The 17,863-nt window shown below is 40.4% G+C and overlaps 1 protein-coding gene across 1 annotated transcript in view; it reads right to left on the bottom strand.

The window, feature by feature from the left end:
* NUTF2 (nuclear transport factor 2) overlaps window positions 1–17,863 on the bottom strand; it is a 125,729-nt gene that overhangs the window by 45,358 nt on the left and 62,508 nt on the right. The window contains exon 3 of the mRNA XM_089692554.1: window positions 13,873–13,944. Coding sequence (XP_089548680.1) covers window positions 13,873–13,944 — 72 coding nt within the window. The remainder of the gene's footprint in view (window positions 1–13,872; window positions 13,945–17,863) is intronic.

Raw genomic sequence — 17,863 nt, 5'->3', positions numbered from 1 at the left:
AAGAACTACAAATCCCAAATAAAAGAGATGACAGAAATGTTCAAAGACCTGGAGAGAACAATTAAGCAAGAAATGGTAAAAATTCGGAATGATCTGGGGCAGTTGTTGTTAAGAGTGGAAGAAACGGAGCAGAAAGTTAAAAGCCAGACCCAGATTATTTCCGAATTAGAGAAGATAATTAATATGGAAAAAGCTCAGGAAAAATTGCAGTACAAGGTGGAAATTCAAGAAAATAGAGAAAGGAGAAATATAAGGATAAGAGGGGTACCGGAGAGTTTAAAAAGAGAAATACTAGAAGAGATGGTTTGCAAAATACTGAACTTTATAATGGGAAACTCTGAAATCGAAAGGACTAATATAGAAGGAATCTCTAGAAACGGGAAACTCCAGGGGAATCATGAGAAAGACAGGCCGAGAGACATACTTGTAAAATTTTATGAATTACAACAAAGGGAAAAAATCTGGAGGAACACTAAAGGGAAAACCAGTAATAAAGTATGGAGAAATGGATATTCAAATATATGCGGACTTGTCATCAGAGACTCTCCGGAGGAGGAGAGCTCTGAGGCCTTTGCTGGAGCAGATGAAAAAACAGAAGGTGCAATATAGATGGGGAGTTCCGGAGTGTTTATTAGGATGGAAAAATGGAATAACTGCCCATTTGAGGTTCCCAGAGGACTTGAGAAATTTTTGCAATAGACTTGAAATGCAGAAAAATGAAATAAACAGTTGGGAAGAAGAATCTGGGGAAGAAAGAGCAGAAGGAAGGGAGGGGTGGAGACGGATGGGGGAGAGGGGGAGGGGCGGAGAGGGAGAGAAGGGGAGAGGGGGAGGGGCGGAGAGGGAGAGAAGGGGAGAGAGGTGTGTTTTTTTTTTTTTTTTTTCCCCTCTCTCCTTGCTCCCATTTCATTGCCTCTTTTTTTTTCCCCTTGTCCCTCCAGCTTGACTCCTGTTTCCTCCTATAGAAAGATGAGTAGAGAGGGGGTCAAGGGGGGGATCCGGATGGAGGGGAGGCTGTCCATGGGAAGAGTGAAGCCCTAAGGTCTAAGTCAAAGGTGGATGTTACTTCCACAAATGACGGTTAGGCAAAGTAAAGGCCTAAAAAGGAGAGAAAAGGGTAGAGGGATAAAAACGCTCTATAGGAATAAGAAAGAGGAAGGGAAGGAGGAAGAGGGAGACGGTAGGAAAAGAGTAAGATGGAAGAAATCCAATATATAACCTATAATGTAAAAGGGTTAAGTTGTCCAGGAAAGAGATTTAGGTTATTTAAAGAACTTCAACATAGAAAATCCTCAGTGGTATTTTTGCAGGAAACACATCTAGAGATAGAGTCGAAGGTTAGACTGAAGACTAGACCTTTTTGCAACATGGTTCTATGCAGATTCACCAACTAAAAGAGCAAAAGGAGTTGCTATAGGCTTCGCAAAGAATATAAGGTTCGAGGTGGAGGAGAGACTAACGGATCCGGAGGGGAGGTTTTTATTTTTGAGAGGTAAACTACAGGGAATTGAGTGTACAATAGCAAATATATATAGTCCAAATAAGAGACCAGAGAGGTTTATGAGAGAAGTGCTGAAGAGATTGATGGATTTTAAAAGTGGGTGTATGATAGTAGCGGGAGACTTTAACATCTGTATGGACCCACGGATAGATACCACTTCCTCTGTGAGGAGGGAGGAAAGCAAATCCTTGAGAATGTTAAAGAAATTGATGCATGAGTGTCAGTTGGTAGACATCTGGAGAGTTAGGAATATGAAGGAGAGAGATTATACTTTCTTTTCGCACGTTCATGAGACTTATTCTAGACTAGATTACATATTAGTAGAACATCGAGTGATAGAGTGGGTGGTGGAAGTAAAAATTGAAGGAAGCACTCTGTCGGATCATGCCCCAGTTGCTATGAAGTTAAGATGGGGTAGAGAAGGGAGAGAAGGTTATGTATGGCGGTTGAATGAGGCACTTCTCATGGAGGAAGAGATTGGTCAAAGAATTGAGAGAGAAATTGAATGGTTTTTTGATGAGAATGAAACAGAGGATGTGTCGGTTGCAACGTTGTGGGAAGCACATAAAGCTTACATCAGAGGTCTACTTATTGCAATGGGGGCAAAAAAGAAAAAAGAAAGGAGAGAAAAGATAAATAGATTATTAAATGAAATATATGATCTTGAACAGGTGCATAAAAAGGAAAGGACTAAGGAGATAATGCAGAGGTTAATAAAGAAGAAAGAAGAATTAGAGAATGTAATGGAGGAGGAAAAAAGAAGAGTTTTTAATAAACTAACAAGTGAAAGGTACAGATGGGGAGATAGGCCGGGAAAGTATTTAATGAGAACTTTAAGAAAGAAGAAAAATAGAAATTACATTGAGAAAATAAGAAACTCCAAGGGGGAATTTGTACACTCAACCAAGGATATTGCTAGAATATTTAAAGAGTATTATAATGAGTTGTATAATATCATACCTCAGGATACGTTTAGGAAAACGGAAACAGTAAATAGAGAGAAAAGAAAGACATACCTAGAGGAGGCAGGCCTACCGAAATTAAGAGAAACACAACTGAACTCTCTAGAGGCAGAAATAACCCCAGAGGAAATAAAATTAGCATTAGAAAGCATGGAGGGAGGGAAAAGCCCAGGTCCGGATGGATATACGGCCAAATACTATAAAAAATATAAAGAGCTTTTAATTCCCAAAATGAAGATTTATATGAACGCCTTGGGGAACGGGATGAAGATAAGGGGAGAGTCTTTACAGGCGAATATAGTATTGATACAGAAAGAAGATAAAGATCCCTCACAATGTGTGAGTTATCGTCCCATAGCGCTGCTGAATGTAGACACTAAAATATATGCAAAGGTTCTGGCAAATAGACTGAAAGAGCTGATGCCGGAGTGGGTACATGGAGACCAGGTGGGGTTTGTCCCGGGAAGAGAGGGTAGAGATAATGCTCTGAGATCACTCTTGCTTATACAGGAGGGCAAAAAAGGGAAAACCCCAATGATACTGATGTCGATAGATGCTGAGAAGGCATTCGACAGAGTGAGTTGGGGTTTTATGATGGACACTCTGGAAGCGTTGGGAGTGGGAGATAGAATGAGAGGGTGGATTGGAGAGTTGTACAGAGGGCCTACCGCTACCATAATGGTAAATGGAGGAAGATCAGAGTACTTTAAGATGTCAAATGGTAAAAGACAGGGATGCCCATTGTCCCCACTGCTATACGTGTTATCACTGGAGCCCTTACTGTCCATGATTAGAAAGAACAGAAAGAAGGAATAAAGATAGGTGATAGAGAACACAAAGGTAGTGGCCTATGCGGACCACCTGATGTTTTATGTTGGAAACCCTAGAACATCACTTCCAAATTTAATGAAAGCATTGAGGGAGTACGGAGACCTGTTGAATCTGAAAATTAACCAGACAAAGACCGAAATCTTAAACAAATCTCAAAAATAGTGAAAAAGAAAGATTACAAGAGGAATAACCTTTCCTTAGGAGACACAAAGAATTAAAATATCTAGGAATAAAACTATCAACCTCAAATAAAAACCTTTATAAAGCCAATTATATAATGTTATTAAATGAAATTAAGGGAGAGTTGAGGAGACTGAGAAATGGAAATCCATTGTGGATAGGTCGTATAAACTTGATAAAGATGGTAATCGTCCCCAAAGTATTATATAAATTCCAAATGATCCCAATCAAACTCCCAGAGGCATATTTTAAAGAACTGAGGAAAATGATAATAAAATGTATATGGAGGAATAAAAAGCCTAGAATAGGGTATGAAACATTGACTAGAAGTAAAGAAAGAGGAGGACTGGGGGTACCAGATTTTAGGAGATATTACAAAGCAGGGATTATCGCAAGAATTTTTGACTGGATTCATAATCCGGAGAAAAGTTGGGTCAAAATTGAGAAAACACTATCTGGTGCTTTGGACCTGATAGAACAGGACCCAACATCCTGGTTGATGTTACCAAAGGTGTCCAGTACCTCAATGAGATCAAGGACAGCGTTGTTGCTGGCTTCCAGTGGGCCACCAAAGAGGGAGTTCTTTGTGAAGAGAACATGCGAGGCGCCAGGTTTGACATTCATGACGTCACCCTGCATGCTGATGCCATTCATCGTGGAGGTGGACAGATCATCCCCACTGCAAGAAGAGTCCTGTATGCTGCTGCCCTCACTGCCCAGCCCAGGCTAATGGAGCCCATCTACTTGGTGGAGATCCAGTGTCCAGAGCAAGTTGTAGGTGGCATCTATGGTGTGCTGAACAGGAAGCGTGGACACGTCTTTGAGGAGTCCCAAGTGTTCGGAACCCCGATGTTTGTAGTGAAAGCCTACCTTCCCGTCAACGAATCATTCGGCTTCACTGCTGATCTCAGGTCTAACACAGGTGGTCAGGCCTTCCCTCAGTGCGTGTTTGACCACTGGCAGATCCTTCCTGGAGACCCTTCGATGCCAGCACTCGCCCATCACAAGTGGTGGCTGAAACCCGGAAACGCAAAGGCTTGAAGGAAGGAGTCCCAGCCCTGGACAACTACTTAGATAAATTGTAACAGGGTCGCCATTCTCATTAAACCAAGCTCACTACACCGGCAGTGTCTGTCCCTGCTGATCCAACACCATGCACATTGTTTGCCCAGGAAAACAAGACAAAAAATAAAGAAAAAAAAAAGAAAAAAAAGAAAAAGAAAATTGAGAAAACACTGAGTGGAATAAGTTTAAGTAATAGTATCTGGGTGCCTGCACAATACAGAGAATTAGAGGAGAGCACAAGCACGTACACTCTTATTGTTTTAAAAGAATGGGATTTATTACATAGACAAAAGGGGTGGGTTTTTAATTCACAACTAATACCACTTAGGAACACAAAATATTTCATCCCGGGTAAAGATAGCATAGCAGGGAAATGGATTATAAAACAGGAGGCGCAATTGAGAGATATAATGGTAGGAGAGGAAATTGGGTCATATAAGGATATGGAGGAAAGAAAGGGATTAAGATATTACCAACTGAAGAACTTTTTTGAAAGCCTTCCAAAACCTATAAGAACTAGAAAAGACTGGAATCCATTCGAGAGAATTTTTGAGTTACGGGGAAACGGTAGACACGGAACAGCAAAAATACACAAGATATTAATGGAACTTGACACAGACACAAAATTAATGCACATAGAGAAATGGAAAAGAGATATGGGAAGAAAAATAGAGGAGGAGGAGAAGAAGATGTTCACATTAATTCACGAAAATATTAGTATGAGAGAAGTGGAAATAAATTATAAGTGTTTGAATAGATGGCACATTACCCCTTACCTGGAGCACAAGATGAATACGGAAATTTCACAGATGTGTTGGAGAGATTGTGGAGAGGTGGGCACGTGGTATCATATGTGGTGGGAGTGTCCAGAAATACAGGTGTTCTGGCGAAGGATAGTTTACTTGATAGGGAAGATTACAAAAATCAATATAGGATTAGACCCAGAATTATGCCTCCTCCATATCTCAGAACTCCCAGTGAAAGTATATAAAAAAATCAGGGATATGGTATTACTTAACCGCAGCAAAGAGCTTGATACCCAGGTACTGGAAGAAAAGAGAGGTGCCAACTGAGGAAGACTGGATGGGTAGAGTAAACCAAATTTCTGGGACAGAAAGATTGTATTATACGCACGAGGATAAGCTGGAGATGTACAATAAAAAATGGAAAGGATGGGGAGAATATAAAGAAATGGCGAAAAAGGTGAAGAGATAAGGTCCCGGGTAGTCTGTTTAGAATTGGATTTAGGAATAACAGAATAAACATGGAGTAAATGAGAGAAGAGAGAATATAGAGCGTGGGAAGGTGAGGGAGGGAAGGGAGGGGACGGGGAGAAGGAGGGGGGGGTGTTTGGGAGGGGGGGATGGTATGAAAAGAAAGTCATATATAGGAATAAATTTTATAAGGAGAAACTATATTTTTGATAAATGTTTAAATAGATATGATGAAATGACTTGTATATGGATTGAAAACTAATAAATATTTATAAAAAAAATAACCAAGGCGTGTAAGTTGTCTTGTAGTGTCATTGGTTAGAAAGGGGCGGATTTTGGAAATCTTGCAAAGGATGAGGTAGCAGGATTTAGCCAGTGATTGGATGTGGGGCCTGAGGAAGAGGTCAGAGTCTAGGATTACACCTAGCACCCTGGCATGAGGGAAAGGACCAATGGTTGAGCCGTTGATCTTGATGGTAAAGTCAATAGTGGGGGATCGGGGAGGAAGAAATATTATAAGCTCAGTTTTAGAAAGATTTGAGTTTAAGGGGAGTGGTCTAACATCCATACTGATAGGTCGCTTATTAGATTTGTGATACGTGAAAAGATTGAGGGGGTGAGCTGGGGAGTGGAGAGATAGATCTGGGTGCCATCAGCATAGAAATGGTATTGGAAGCCATGGGAGGTTATCAATTGGCCCAGGGAGGAGGTGTAGAGAGAAAAGAAGGGGCCCCAAGGACAGAGCCTTGGGATACCTTAACGGGAAGAGGAGTGGAGGAGTTTTATGTGACATTGAAAGTGCGCCTAGAAAGGTAGGAGAACCAGGAAAGAGCAGAGTCACGGAGGCCAACAGAGTGGAATTTACTGAGGAGAAGCAGGTGGTCAACTGTGTCAAAGGCAAGAGAAAGGTCTAGAAGGATGGCTACTTTTACACTGATCCGTCCCACAAATACCTAGGCGTTTTTTTTAAAAGGACACGTGACTTAAAAACAGCACCAAAACTGCTTCTCAGAGGCGTTTTTAAGGCGCTTTTCATTAATTTCAATGGGAAGAGGCATTTTTGGGGCTTTTTTATCTCCCCAAAAATGCCCTAAAGATGCTGCAAGCAGGAGTTTTTAGACCGCACTGCCAGCTCAACGCCTCAGTGTGAAAACATACATGGATATACATTCACATACACAGGGAATAAGTTTTTTGTAGCTTTTGAGGCGCTTTTTTATTTTTATAACGCAATAACGCTTGAAAAACTCCTCAATGTAAAAAGAAACCTATGAGTATGGGGTAATGGCCATAGGTTTTAGCAGTTAGTAGGTTGTTTTTAATTTTTTGTAGGGCAGTAACCATTGTTACTGAATGAAACGGTTTCAGTCTTGTGATTAGCTGTGATTGGGCAAAGCTCATCACATGATACAGATGGGCTGTAATTGGCCATCTGTACCATGTGACAGCGTTGACCAATCACAACATAATTGTATACAATGGATGGCATGAAAGGAAGCCATCCATTGTATACAATTGTCGTGATTTGCTGTGATTGGGTCACAGCAGTAACATGAAACTGGCAATGGGCTGCCGTAGTGATCTGTCATCAGCTGTGTCCCGTGGACACAGCCAGTAACAGATCACGTCGCGCCACCTTCTGACAGGACATCATATGACGCCCACTCAGAAGGAGGAGAGTCCTGCCCAGCCATCACTCTGCTATAGGCTGGGCGGGAAGGTGTTAAGCCAAAGAACCTTTGTTCAAATGAATAAGACTAATCCTGGATTTGATGAAGTGAATTTGCCAACCCATTCAAGCAGCAGTGTAAAGGCAGAAGTAAATGGTCCAATTGATTGTGGACAAATCATTTGTTTGGATGGAACTAGGACTTTGGATCATGCCTTTAGTCCAAAAAACTATTGTGTGGCAGACTGCAAAAGCAGCAACTGCAGCTAGCATGGTGGAGCTCACAAAAAAGAAGACTGCTTTCAATAGGGAGTTTAACCTCTTGTCTACAGGTTCCTGGAACACTAGAAATAGCAGTAATAGTGTGCAATTACTTGTGAGCCACTGGAAGGTGCTCACACATATATCTTTATATAAAATAAAATAGATCGCTGGCTTCCTTACTCACCCTCACTCGGTGAGCATCAAAAAAATAAACAATGAAATATATATATATATATATATATAAATATACAGTGGGGATCGAAAGTTTGGGCACCCCAGCTAAAAATTTGTATTAATGTGCATAAAGAAGCCAAGGAAAGATGGAAAAATTTCCAAAAGGCATCAAATTACAGATTAGACATTCTTATAATATGTCAACAAAAGTTAGATTTTATTTCCATCATTTACACTTTCAAAATAACAGAAAACAAAAAAATGGCGTCTGCAAAAGTTTGGGCACCCTGCAGAGTTAATATCTTGTACCGCCCCCTTTGGCAAGTATCACAGCTTGTAAACGCTTTTTGTAGCCAGCCAAGAGTCTTTCAATTCTTGTTGGAGGTATCTTTGCCCATTCTTCCTTACAAAAGTCTTCCAGTTCTTTGAGATTTCTGGGCTGTCTGTCACGCACTGCTCTTTTAAGGTCTATCCATAGATTTTCAATTATGTTGAGGTCAGGAGATTGTGAAGGCCATGGCAAAACCTTCAGTTTATACCTCTTGATGTAATCCCCCGTGGATTTCGAGGTGTGTTTAGGATCATTATCCATTTGTAGAAGCCATCTTCTCTTTAACTTCAGCTTTTTCACAGATGGCATCAAGTTACCATCCAAAATTTGCTGAAATTTTATTGAATCCATTTTCCTTCTACTCGTGAGATGTTCCCTGTGCCACTGGCTGCAACACAACCCCACAGCATGATTGATCCAACCCCATGCTTAACAGTTGGACAGAGGTTCTTTTCATTAAATTCTGTGCCCCTTCTTCTCCAAACGTACCTTTGCTCATTCCGGCCAAAAAGTTCAATTTTAACCTCATCGGTCCACAGAACTTGTTTCCAAAATGCATCAGGCTTGTCTATATGTTCATTTGCAAAGTTCAAACGATGATTTTTGTGGTGAGGACGTAGAAGATGTTTTCTTCTGATGACTCTTCTATGAAGACCATATTTGTACAAGTATCTCTTTATAGTGGAATAGTGTACCACAACTCCAGTGTCTGCCAGATCTTTCTGGAGGGATCGTGCAGTCAAACGTGGGTTTTGAATTGTTTTTCTCACAATCCTGCGAGCTGTTCTGTCTGATATTTTTCTTGGTCTTCCAGATCTTGCTTTAACTTCCACTGTTCCTGATGACTGCCATTTCTTAATTACATTCCGAACAGAGGATATTGACATCTGAAAACGCTTTGCTATCTTCTTATAGCCTTCTCCAGCTTTGTGAGCGTCAACTATTTTCAGTTTCAGTTTTCTAGACAACTGCTTAGAAGAACCCATGGTGCTGATTGTTGGGGCAAGGTCAGATGAGTCTGGGCATTTAAAACCTTTGAGCTTGACATCACCTGGTCTTCCCAGACGATGATTGAGAACAATCCATGACACTGGCAGGTCTCAGCTTTGCAAAAGGGGCAGTGCATGCTATAAATTCTGCAGGGTGCCCAAACCTTTGCAGACGCCATTTTTTTGTTTTCTGTTATTTTGAAAGTGTAAATGATGGAAATAAAATCTAACTTTTGTTGACATATTATAAGAATGTCTAATCTGTAATTTGATGCCTTTTGGAGATTTTTCCATCTTTCCTTGGCTTCTTTATGCACATTAATACAAATTTTTAGCTGGGGTGCCCAAACTTTTGATCCCCACTGTATATATATATATATATATATATATATATAGTGCCGCGCTCTATCAATCATGCACCATCAAAACAATCTGTGAAAACAATAGTGCACCATATGCGTGTATATGTTTGCCCCTTATATCTATCATTATAGTGCATTAAATCTAGACATTATTACACAAAACGTTCTTTAGTCAATATTCCAGTGAAGATCTTAAAATTCTATAGGAGAGATCCTTTATACAATATAGTATCAGTCTCCCAATAAATGCAATGCGTAATTGAGTTCAGTATACTCTCCTCTATGGCAGTTTAAATAGTATGGTAGGTATGGTGTGCAATAGAAGCTGCTCCGCAGATCAATATAATAAACTGAATCCTTTCCGTCCTCAGCAGACTGAGCGCATCCTCCTCAATTGGAACATAAGAGAAAAGATGCATCCGCACTGAGACACGGCGAGTACTGACAGTGTGCGCAGGCACACCAACAAGGCTGACCTCACCGCTGTCTGCGGTTTTATATATATACAAAGCGCAACTTTAAGTTTTTACATGTGAGTGCATTACCAACGCACATTAAAAGTCTTACACCCCAGATAAGACACTATGCATCTTTTTTTCTCTTATGTTCCAATCGAGGAGGAGGATGCGCTCAGTCTGCTGAGGAAGGAAAGGATTCCGTTTATTATATTGATCTGCGGAGCAGCTTCTATTGCACACCATACCTACCATACTACTGCCATAGAGGAGAGTATACTGAACTTAATTACGCATTTATTGGGAGACTGATACTATATTGTATAAAGGATCTCTCCTATAGAATTTAAGATCTTCACCGGAATATTGACTAAAGAACGTATTGTGTAATGTCTAGATTTAATGCACTATAATGATAGATATAAGGGGTAAACATATACACGCATATGGTGCACTATTGTTTTCACAGATTATGTTTTGATGGTGCATGATTGATAGAGCGCGGCACCATATATATATTTTCACTAGAAATAGCAGGCTCTACCAGAGGAACCACCCCACTTTCAAATAAGATACTGCTGAGCAAAGCCTTTAGAATTAAAAGGTCTTACCTGGATGAGGAAAAAAAAAAAAAAAGTCTTAGCTAGTTCAGACAATTTAAAGGACCCAAAGCTGGATGCCTTGGGGGTGAACAGACTCAGGTACATAATTACAGACAATAATGCCACCAAATGTAAAGAAATCCCAGTGCTTCCAGCCACAACCACTGGAAGGGGGCAGGGTTATTCAAGGACAGAGCTCTGCCATGAGCTGATCATGGCCCTGGATCTGTAAAGCACCCAGCAGCTAACTGAACGCATTACACTGCATGACAAGGGAAGTTCCTACAACAGTACCAGTGCATCAACATCATTGCAGGCTGACCCTGCTTCTTCCATCTGACAAGGTCCAAGCATGTTCTCACCAAAGCTCAGATTCAGAAGTTGCAGAAGGAGCCACAGTGGCTATGGTTCAGCAGAAAACATGACCAGAGAACCCAGGGGCGGAATGATCGTTTGGAAACTCTGGCACTGCCCGAGGGCCGGTAGGGAGCCCCATGAGATGCCCCTGGTACCTTTTTCATAGGCTTTTTTGAGTTTGGGCAAGGGCACAGGGGCCCCATGATCACCTATTGCCCGGGGGCCCCATGAGTTGTCAGTCTGCCCCTGGGAGAACCACCTTGGTGGAATAAGAGAAAAAAACCTCTATAGTAAGAAGGTAAGTTCTCAGCAGAGAGAAGAGGTCCATCACCTAAGAACACTAGCCAATAAACTGAGGCTATCTAGGATTGGGAGAGGAAATACAGGCGGAAGTCCCTGCAGCTTTATTTTTTGCTAGTGTTCAATCACCTTCAGGCAGCTGCATATAACCAAGTAATAATGATCAGATAGTAGTAAAATCCTAACAGAAGTTCTAGTCCTACCCTATTCTACCAAAATTTTAAAATAAAAAGTTTTTGGCTAGACACATGCAATTTAGGCCAGTGCAAATTGCTGAGGCAGGAATCTCATAAATGAAAAAGGTGCTCTCTATCCTAGAACAATGGCAAAAAAAAAAAAACAAGCATAATAAGAGTGGGAGGGGCTAGACTGTCTTTACAGCTTTGTTTGCAAGTGTCCAATCTCCTAAAAGCAGCAGCATAATCCAATGTACATAAAATTACTTTGTCCTGTGCCCTTGACCACTCATTTTAACAAAAATGTTAAAATGTGCATTTTGCGCTACACTTAATTTAACCGCCGCTGTATAGCAGATATGCTGCTACACGGCGGCACAAAATCACGTATATATACATGATTTTGCATTTCCGGGTAGGGGATGATAACAAGCCATGCGTATACCCTACCTACACTGCCATTCGCGGCTGCGGATGTCAATCACCCAATCACCAGGTCCCAGCGAGTGATTACCTGCCGGCGCCCGATGATTACCGGCATCCACCGACACGGAGGAAAACTATTTAGTTTACAAACAGTCTTCCTCCCTGTCAGCTTGGGCAGACTGCTTGGAATGGCTGTGCACAGCACAGCCATCCCGATCAGTGTGCTTACAGTAAGGCAAAGACATGTAGCAGAATACATTTAGGCCTAAATTTATGACGAAATTTAATTTTTTTAAAAAATTTTTACTGGACATGTTTAATAGCAAAAGTCCAAAATATTGTTTTTATTTTTTCTCAAAATTGTCAGTTTTTTTGCTTATAGCACAAACAAAAAAAACCGCACAGGCGATCAAATACCACAGAAAGCTCAATCTGTGGGGGAAAAAAAAAGGATGTAAATTTCATCTGGGTGCGGCGTTGCATGACCGCCCAATTAGCAGTTAAAGTAAAACAGAGCTCTAACACAAAAAATGGCCTGGTCAGAAAGGGGGGCAACTCCTCTGGAGGGCAAGTGGTTAAACCCCCAAAACGCTTATTTCCTGAAAGCAGAGACGGTGGAGAAAAAAAAAGGTGTCAGTCGCAATTTTTTTATTTAACACGATACTTAAAATATGTAAAAACACATTTTCAGAAGAAAATACACTAAAATAACTTTTACTGCAAACAATATTATACCCAATTTATGGTAAAATAGATGGTGTTACATAAAGTAAATGGACACCAAACATATCAGGTCCTAAAATTGCACACACCTGTGAAATCAGAAAAAAAAATGAAGTATTACTGCTGCCTTGTTCCTGTTATCTGCATGAGTCACTTCTGACAGCTTTTCCTGATTCCAAGAGACTGGAGATGGGGAGGAGAGCTCTAGCACTCAGTCTGATAGACAGCAGTTGTGCATGTTGCTGTGTACTGTGAGGAGAGGGGTGTGTCTCTTCACTCCAATCAGGGCTCAGAGCTCTCCTCAATAAGCTCTGCAGTGGGAGACTTCAGATCCCTGCACCCTGCTTTTCAGGACTTCAGGTGCTATGTAATATGTGTTTTGGAAGGCTGTAGAGGAGAGAGAGCTACAGATAAACAGATACAACTTAAGTAGGATCAGATGTACAGCAGGATCTTAGGTGGACATAGCAGTGGGTACATCAAAGGGGGTTCTACAACTTTTTTTCCCCTCTACCACTCGTCCGTGAAGGACTAACTTTTTAGACCGTTCGGGTACACTAATTCCCACCTTGGCATATACCTTGCTTTTGTGTTACCATTGCTCCATTCAACTGCCGGCAGACTTAAACACCTGATACTTCTATGATTGGGAACATGTAACCCATTCATCATCTATTATCTGGGCAGGAATTTGGCCTAACAAAGGCACAGTGCGCTTCCTTTTTTTGCTCTCAGACTAAAAAGAGCAGCAAGGGAGCAAAGGAATAGGAAACACTAGGGAACCCAAGTACCTCTAACATACAGGGTTAGGAGAAATATAAATGGTATTTAATGGGCAGTTTCAAACACGTCTTTTAGCCAGCACACTTTCCACAATGGTTTATGCCAATATTCTCTAGAATGTTTCCAGAAAGCAGTCACTGGCTTGTGCTTAGCACCTTAGACTGCTTTTATCTGCACATAGCTTACTCCAGTTGCAAGTCACGATGTGTAACAATTGGTTTTCTGAATGAACTATGTTTCTCAATTAATGATAGACAACACATATTTAGGGTTTACTGCCACACAGAAAGTGTACTGGAGACACAGCCAGAGCCGGTCAACACAACATGTCTGATAGCTGTCAATAGAGGGCATTTGAACTTTGCTGCACAGCATAAATTAGAGTTGAACATATCTATGAGCAATACAGCAAGGGAATCCAGTGTTTATTTAAGAAAGGAAAAAAAAAAAAAAAAAACACACGAGTTAAACACAAAAAAAAATCCCACTAAGCAAGGAAAACACTTACTGATAATTTTTCAATAATCGCATCCTTCCCTTGATATTGCTGTCCTTCCCAAGTCAGACATGAAGCATCGGTCTGTATGAAAATAAACAACATTTACAAAAAAAGAAAACCAAACACTCAAAATAAAACTCGCAATAAGGCCATGAGTATTTTGTGGTGCTTGTCCAGGCTGAGGTGTAAGAGCCTCATTGGCACTCAGGATAATAGGGATGTCAGTGTAAGAAAAACTCATCCATTTGAGCAATGAACATTGTAGCTTAACAGGTTCCCACCCGGCCTATAACCAGATGGCAGCCTGCAAAACCCCTCGTCCCTCCGGGTGGACGCCATATGGCATCCTATCGGGAATGTGCAGTTTGCTTGCCCGTAGAGACGTGCAGCGGCGCGATCTGTCACTGGCCGTGTACCTCGGACACGGCCGATGACAGATCTGAGTACCTGCCCCGTTGCCGGCTGTGACCAATCACAGCAGGTCACATGACAGTTGTATACAATGGATGGCTTCATTCATGCCATCCATTGCATACTAGTGGGTCTAGCTGCGAATGGTCACAGCGATCACATGCACAAGCTGGGCCAATCACAGCCCAGCTGTGTCATGTGATTAGCCGTGGCCAAATCAGAGCTAAGCACAAAAAAAAAAAAAAAAAAAAAACCCTGAATGAATCGATGTCATTCAGGTAAATGCTTGCTTATAGCAAAGTAATTCTTTGCTATAAGCAAATTGTGTAAAAAAAAATAAATATATATATATATAATACTGATCACTTCCCCAAAATAGTACAATGTTAATATGGTAACATTGTACTACTTTGGTCACAGTGAAATAGGAAAATAAAATCTTAAAAAAAGCAAATTTAAAATTTTTTTTCCATACTGTCACCAGTCAGTGTCCCTGATCACCGCCATGCCAGTTATATAATGTTGCTGTACTGCACTGGTGACAATATGTAAAAAAAAAATAATGAAAATAATTTTTTTAATTTTCCGAAAAATTACAACTTCAAAAAGTTCGACATGCCCCTTATGAAGTACGTCGGACTGTTTACTTTGCAAAAAGAGGTCATTTGGGGGATATCTGTACTGTTCTGACATTCTTGGACCTCAAGAAATTAGATTGGCTGTCAGTACTTCAGGATTGATCAATATTCAGATATATACCATAGTTTGTGAACTCTATAAAACTTTCCTACAAACAAAAAAATACATCCTAATTTGGGTTATTTTCACCAAAGACATGTAGCAGAATAAATCTTGGCCTAAATTTATGAAGAACAATTATTTACTTGCGAACTTTTGTAACAAACAAAAAAACTTTTTTTTTTCCCAAAATTTTCAGTCTTTTTTTGTTAATTTAGCAAAAAAGAAAAACCCCAGTGTTGATTAAATACCACCAAAAGAAAGCTCTACTGTAGTTGTGTGAAGAAAATGATAGAATTTTAGTTTGGGTACAATGTTGTATGACTGCGCAATTGTCATTCAAAGTGTGAGAGCGCTGAAATCTGAAAAATGGCCTGGGCAGGAAGGGGGTAAAAGTGCCCTGTATGGAAGTGGTAAAAACTGGCACTCACCTTAGCCAATCCTAGCATGGATATGTACATGTGAAAGCCTCAGTCAATACTGCTCTTCAGGCAGTTTTAAGCCAAAATACAATTCATATATACACCAGTCTGAACACTAAGGAAATAGGAGACCTAAGGAGCTTTCAACATAGAATGTTAACCAAATCTCGAAAACCACTGACTATGGGTCAGTTCACACTAGAAAGCAGTGTGGGAAACCAGTGTTCTGTGCATGTTTACCACACCGCCTTGAAAACACACTGCACTTGAAATCCGGAGCAAGTCTCTGTTAATTTGACAGTAGTACCATGTGATCCGGTTACTGTGTGTTTATAAAGTAGTGCATGCACTTCTGTTGGTGCGGTCTTATGGGATTTCAACAAGCATAAATAAACGGGCTGAAATTGCACTGCACCCAAATAACATGTGACTCACACAACATGTTCCTGTGTGATCAATGGTGTGAACTGGATAGGATGGGGATTATTATAAATAGAGAATTTTGAGGGGGGGGGGGGGGGGTGGAACACCAAAAAACAACAGTGACACTCCCTTCCCCAGGTCGTGGGATTTGAGGGTGTTTATAAAGTCAAAAAAAACTTTAGATGTTTTCCTTAAAGCTCATCTTGAAACTTGGAGCAAATTCTTGGGAGATTAAAACAGTTTGAAATGGATGGACCTGTATCTTTTATTTTACCTTCTCAACTGTGTAACTATGAAAAAAGAAAAGCCAATTTCTGAATAAGAAATCTCAGGGGAAAAAAAAAATGGAGGCCACTTAGCAGCAACTCAAAGGAGGACCTCTGAAGACTACAATCTTTTTAATCTAAAGATTCTTGAAAAAGTATTCATACCCCTTGAAATTTTCCACAATTTGTCATATTACAACCAAAAACATAAATTATTTATTACAGTTACTTATATAGAGCCGTCAATTTAGACAGCACTTTACATTTATATACAGTTGTGTTCAAAATAATAGCAGTGTGTTGAAAAAAGTGAATAATGCTCAAAATCCTTCTAATAGCTTTTATTTCCATACACACAAATGCATTGGGAACACTACACATTCTATTCCAAATCAAAACATGAAGTATATCAAATTTGTGTTGTTCCTCTAAAACAATTGAAGAAAAGTGAATATTAGACTGTTCAAAAAAAAATAGCAGTGTTTGTATTCTTCTTTACAAACTCAACCATTCACTATATAAACTGAAAAATGTTTGAAGATTTTGCTTTCCTTTGAATCATTTAATATTTAGTTGCATAAGCACTGTTTCTGAGAACTGCTGTACATCTGTGTTGCATGGAGTCAACCAACTTCTGGCACCTGTGAACAGATATTCCAGCCCAGGATGATTGGACTACATTCCACAGTTCTTCTCTTTTTGATGTCACCCCACAAGTTTTCTACTGGATTAAGATCCAGGGATTGGGCTGGCCACTCCATAACGTCAATCTTGTTGGTCTGGAACCAAGATGTTGCACGTTTACTGGTGTGTTTGGGGTCGTTGTCTTGTTGGAACACCCATATCAAGGGCATTTCCTCTTCAGCATAAGGCAGCATGACCTCTTCAAGTATTCTGATGTATTCAAACTGATCCATGATCCCTGGTATGCGATAAATAGGCCCAACACCGTAGTATGAGAAACATCCCCATATCATGATGCTTGCGCAACCATGCTTCACTGTCTTCACAGTGTACTGTGGCTTGAATTCAGTGTTTAGGGGTCGTCTGACAAACTGTCTCCGGCCACTAGACCCAAAAAGAACAATCTTTCTTTCATCAGTCTACAAGATGTTGCGCCGTTTCTCTTTAGGCCAGTCAATGTGCTCTTTGGCAAATTGTAACCTCTTCAGCACATCTTTTTTTCAACAGTGGGACTTTGCAGGAGCTTCTTGCAGATAACTTGGCTTCACATAGGTGTATTCTAATTGTAACAGTACTCACAGGTAACTTTAGACCTTCTTTGATCTTCCTGGAGCTGATTGTTGGCTAAGTCCTTGCCATTTTGGCTATTCTTCGATCCATTCGAATGGTAGTTGTTCGCTTTCTTCTACGTCTTTCAGGTTTTGGTTACCATTTTAAAGCAGTTGCGATCATTTTAGCTGAGCAGCCTATCATTTTCTGCACTTCTTTATATGTTTTCCCCTCTCCAATCAACTTTTTAATCAAGGTACTCTGTTCTTCCGAACAATGTCTGGAACGACCCATTTTCCTCAGAATTTCAGAGAGAAATGCACTGTAACCAGCATTTACAAAACATTTGCTGCCTTCCTTCCTTAAATAAGGGCAATAATGTCCACCTGTTTTTCAAAGAATGAATGACCTCACTAATAGAACTCCACACTGCTATTATTTTGAACATGCCCCTTTCAATTAGTGATTCAATTACACAGAATCAGCAGCATGCATGTCATGACTGTT

Source organism: Staurois parvus, unplaced genomic scaffold, assembly GCF_062004578.1.
Source record: "Staurois parvus isolate SC_StPar_1 unplaced genomic scaffold, SC_StPar_1.0 ptg000594l, whole genome shotgun sequence".
NCBI lineage: Eukaryota > Metazoa > Chordata > Amphibia > Anura > Ranidae > Staurois > Staurois parvus.
The sequence above is the reverse complement of the archived record's forward strand: the minus strand, read 5'-3'. Positions and strand labels throughout refer to the sequence as shown.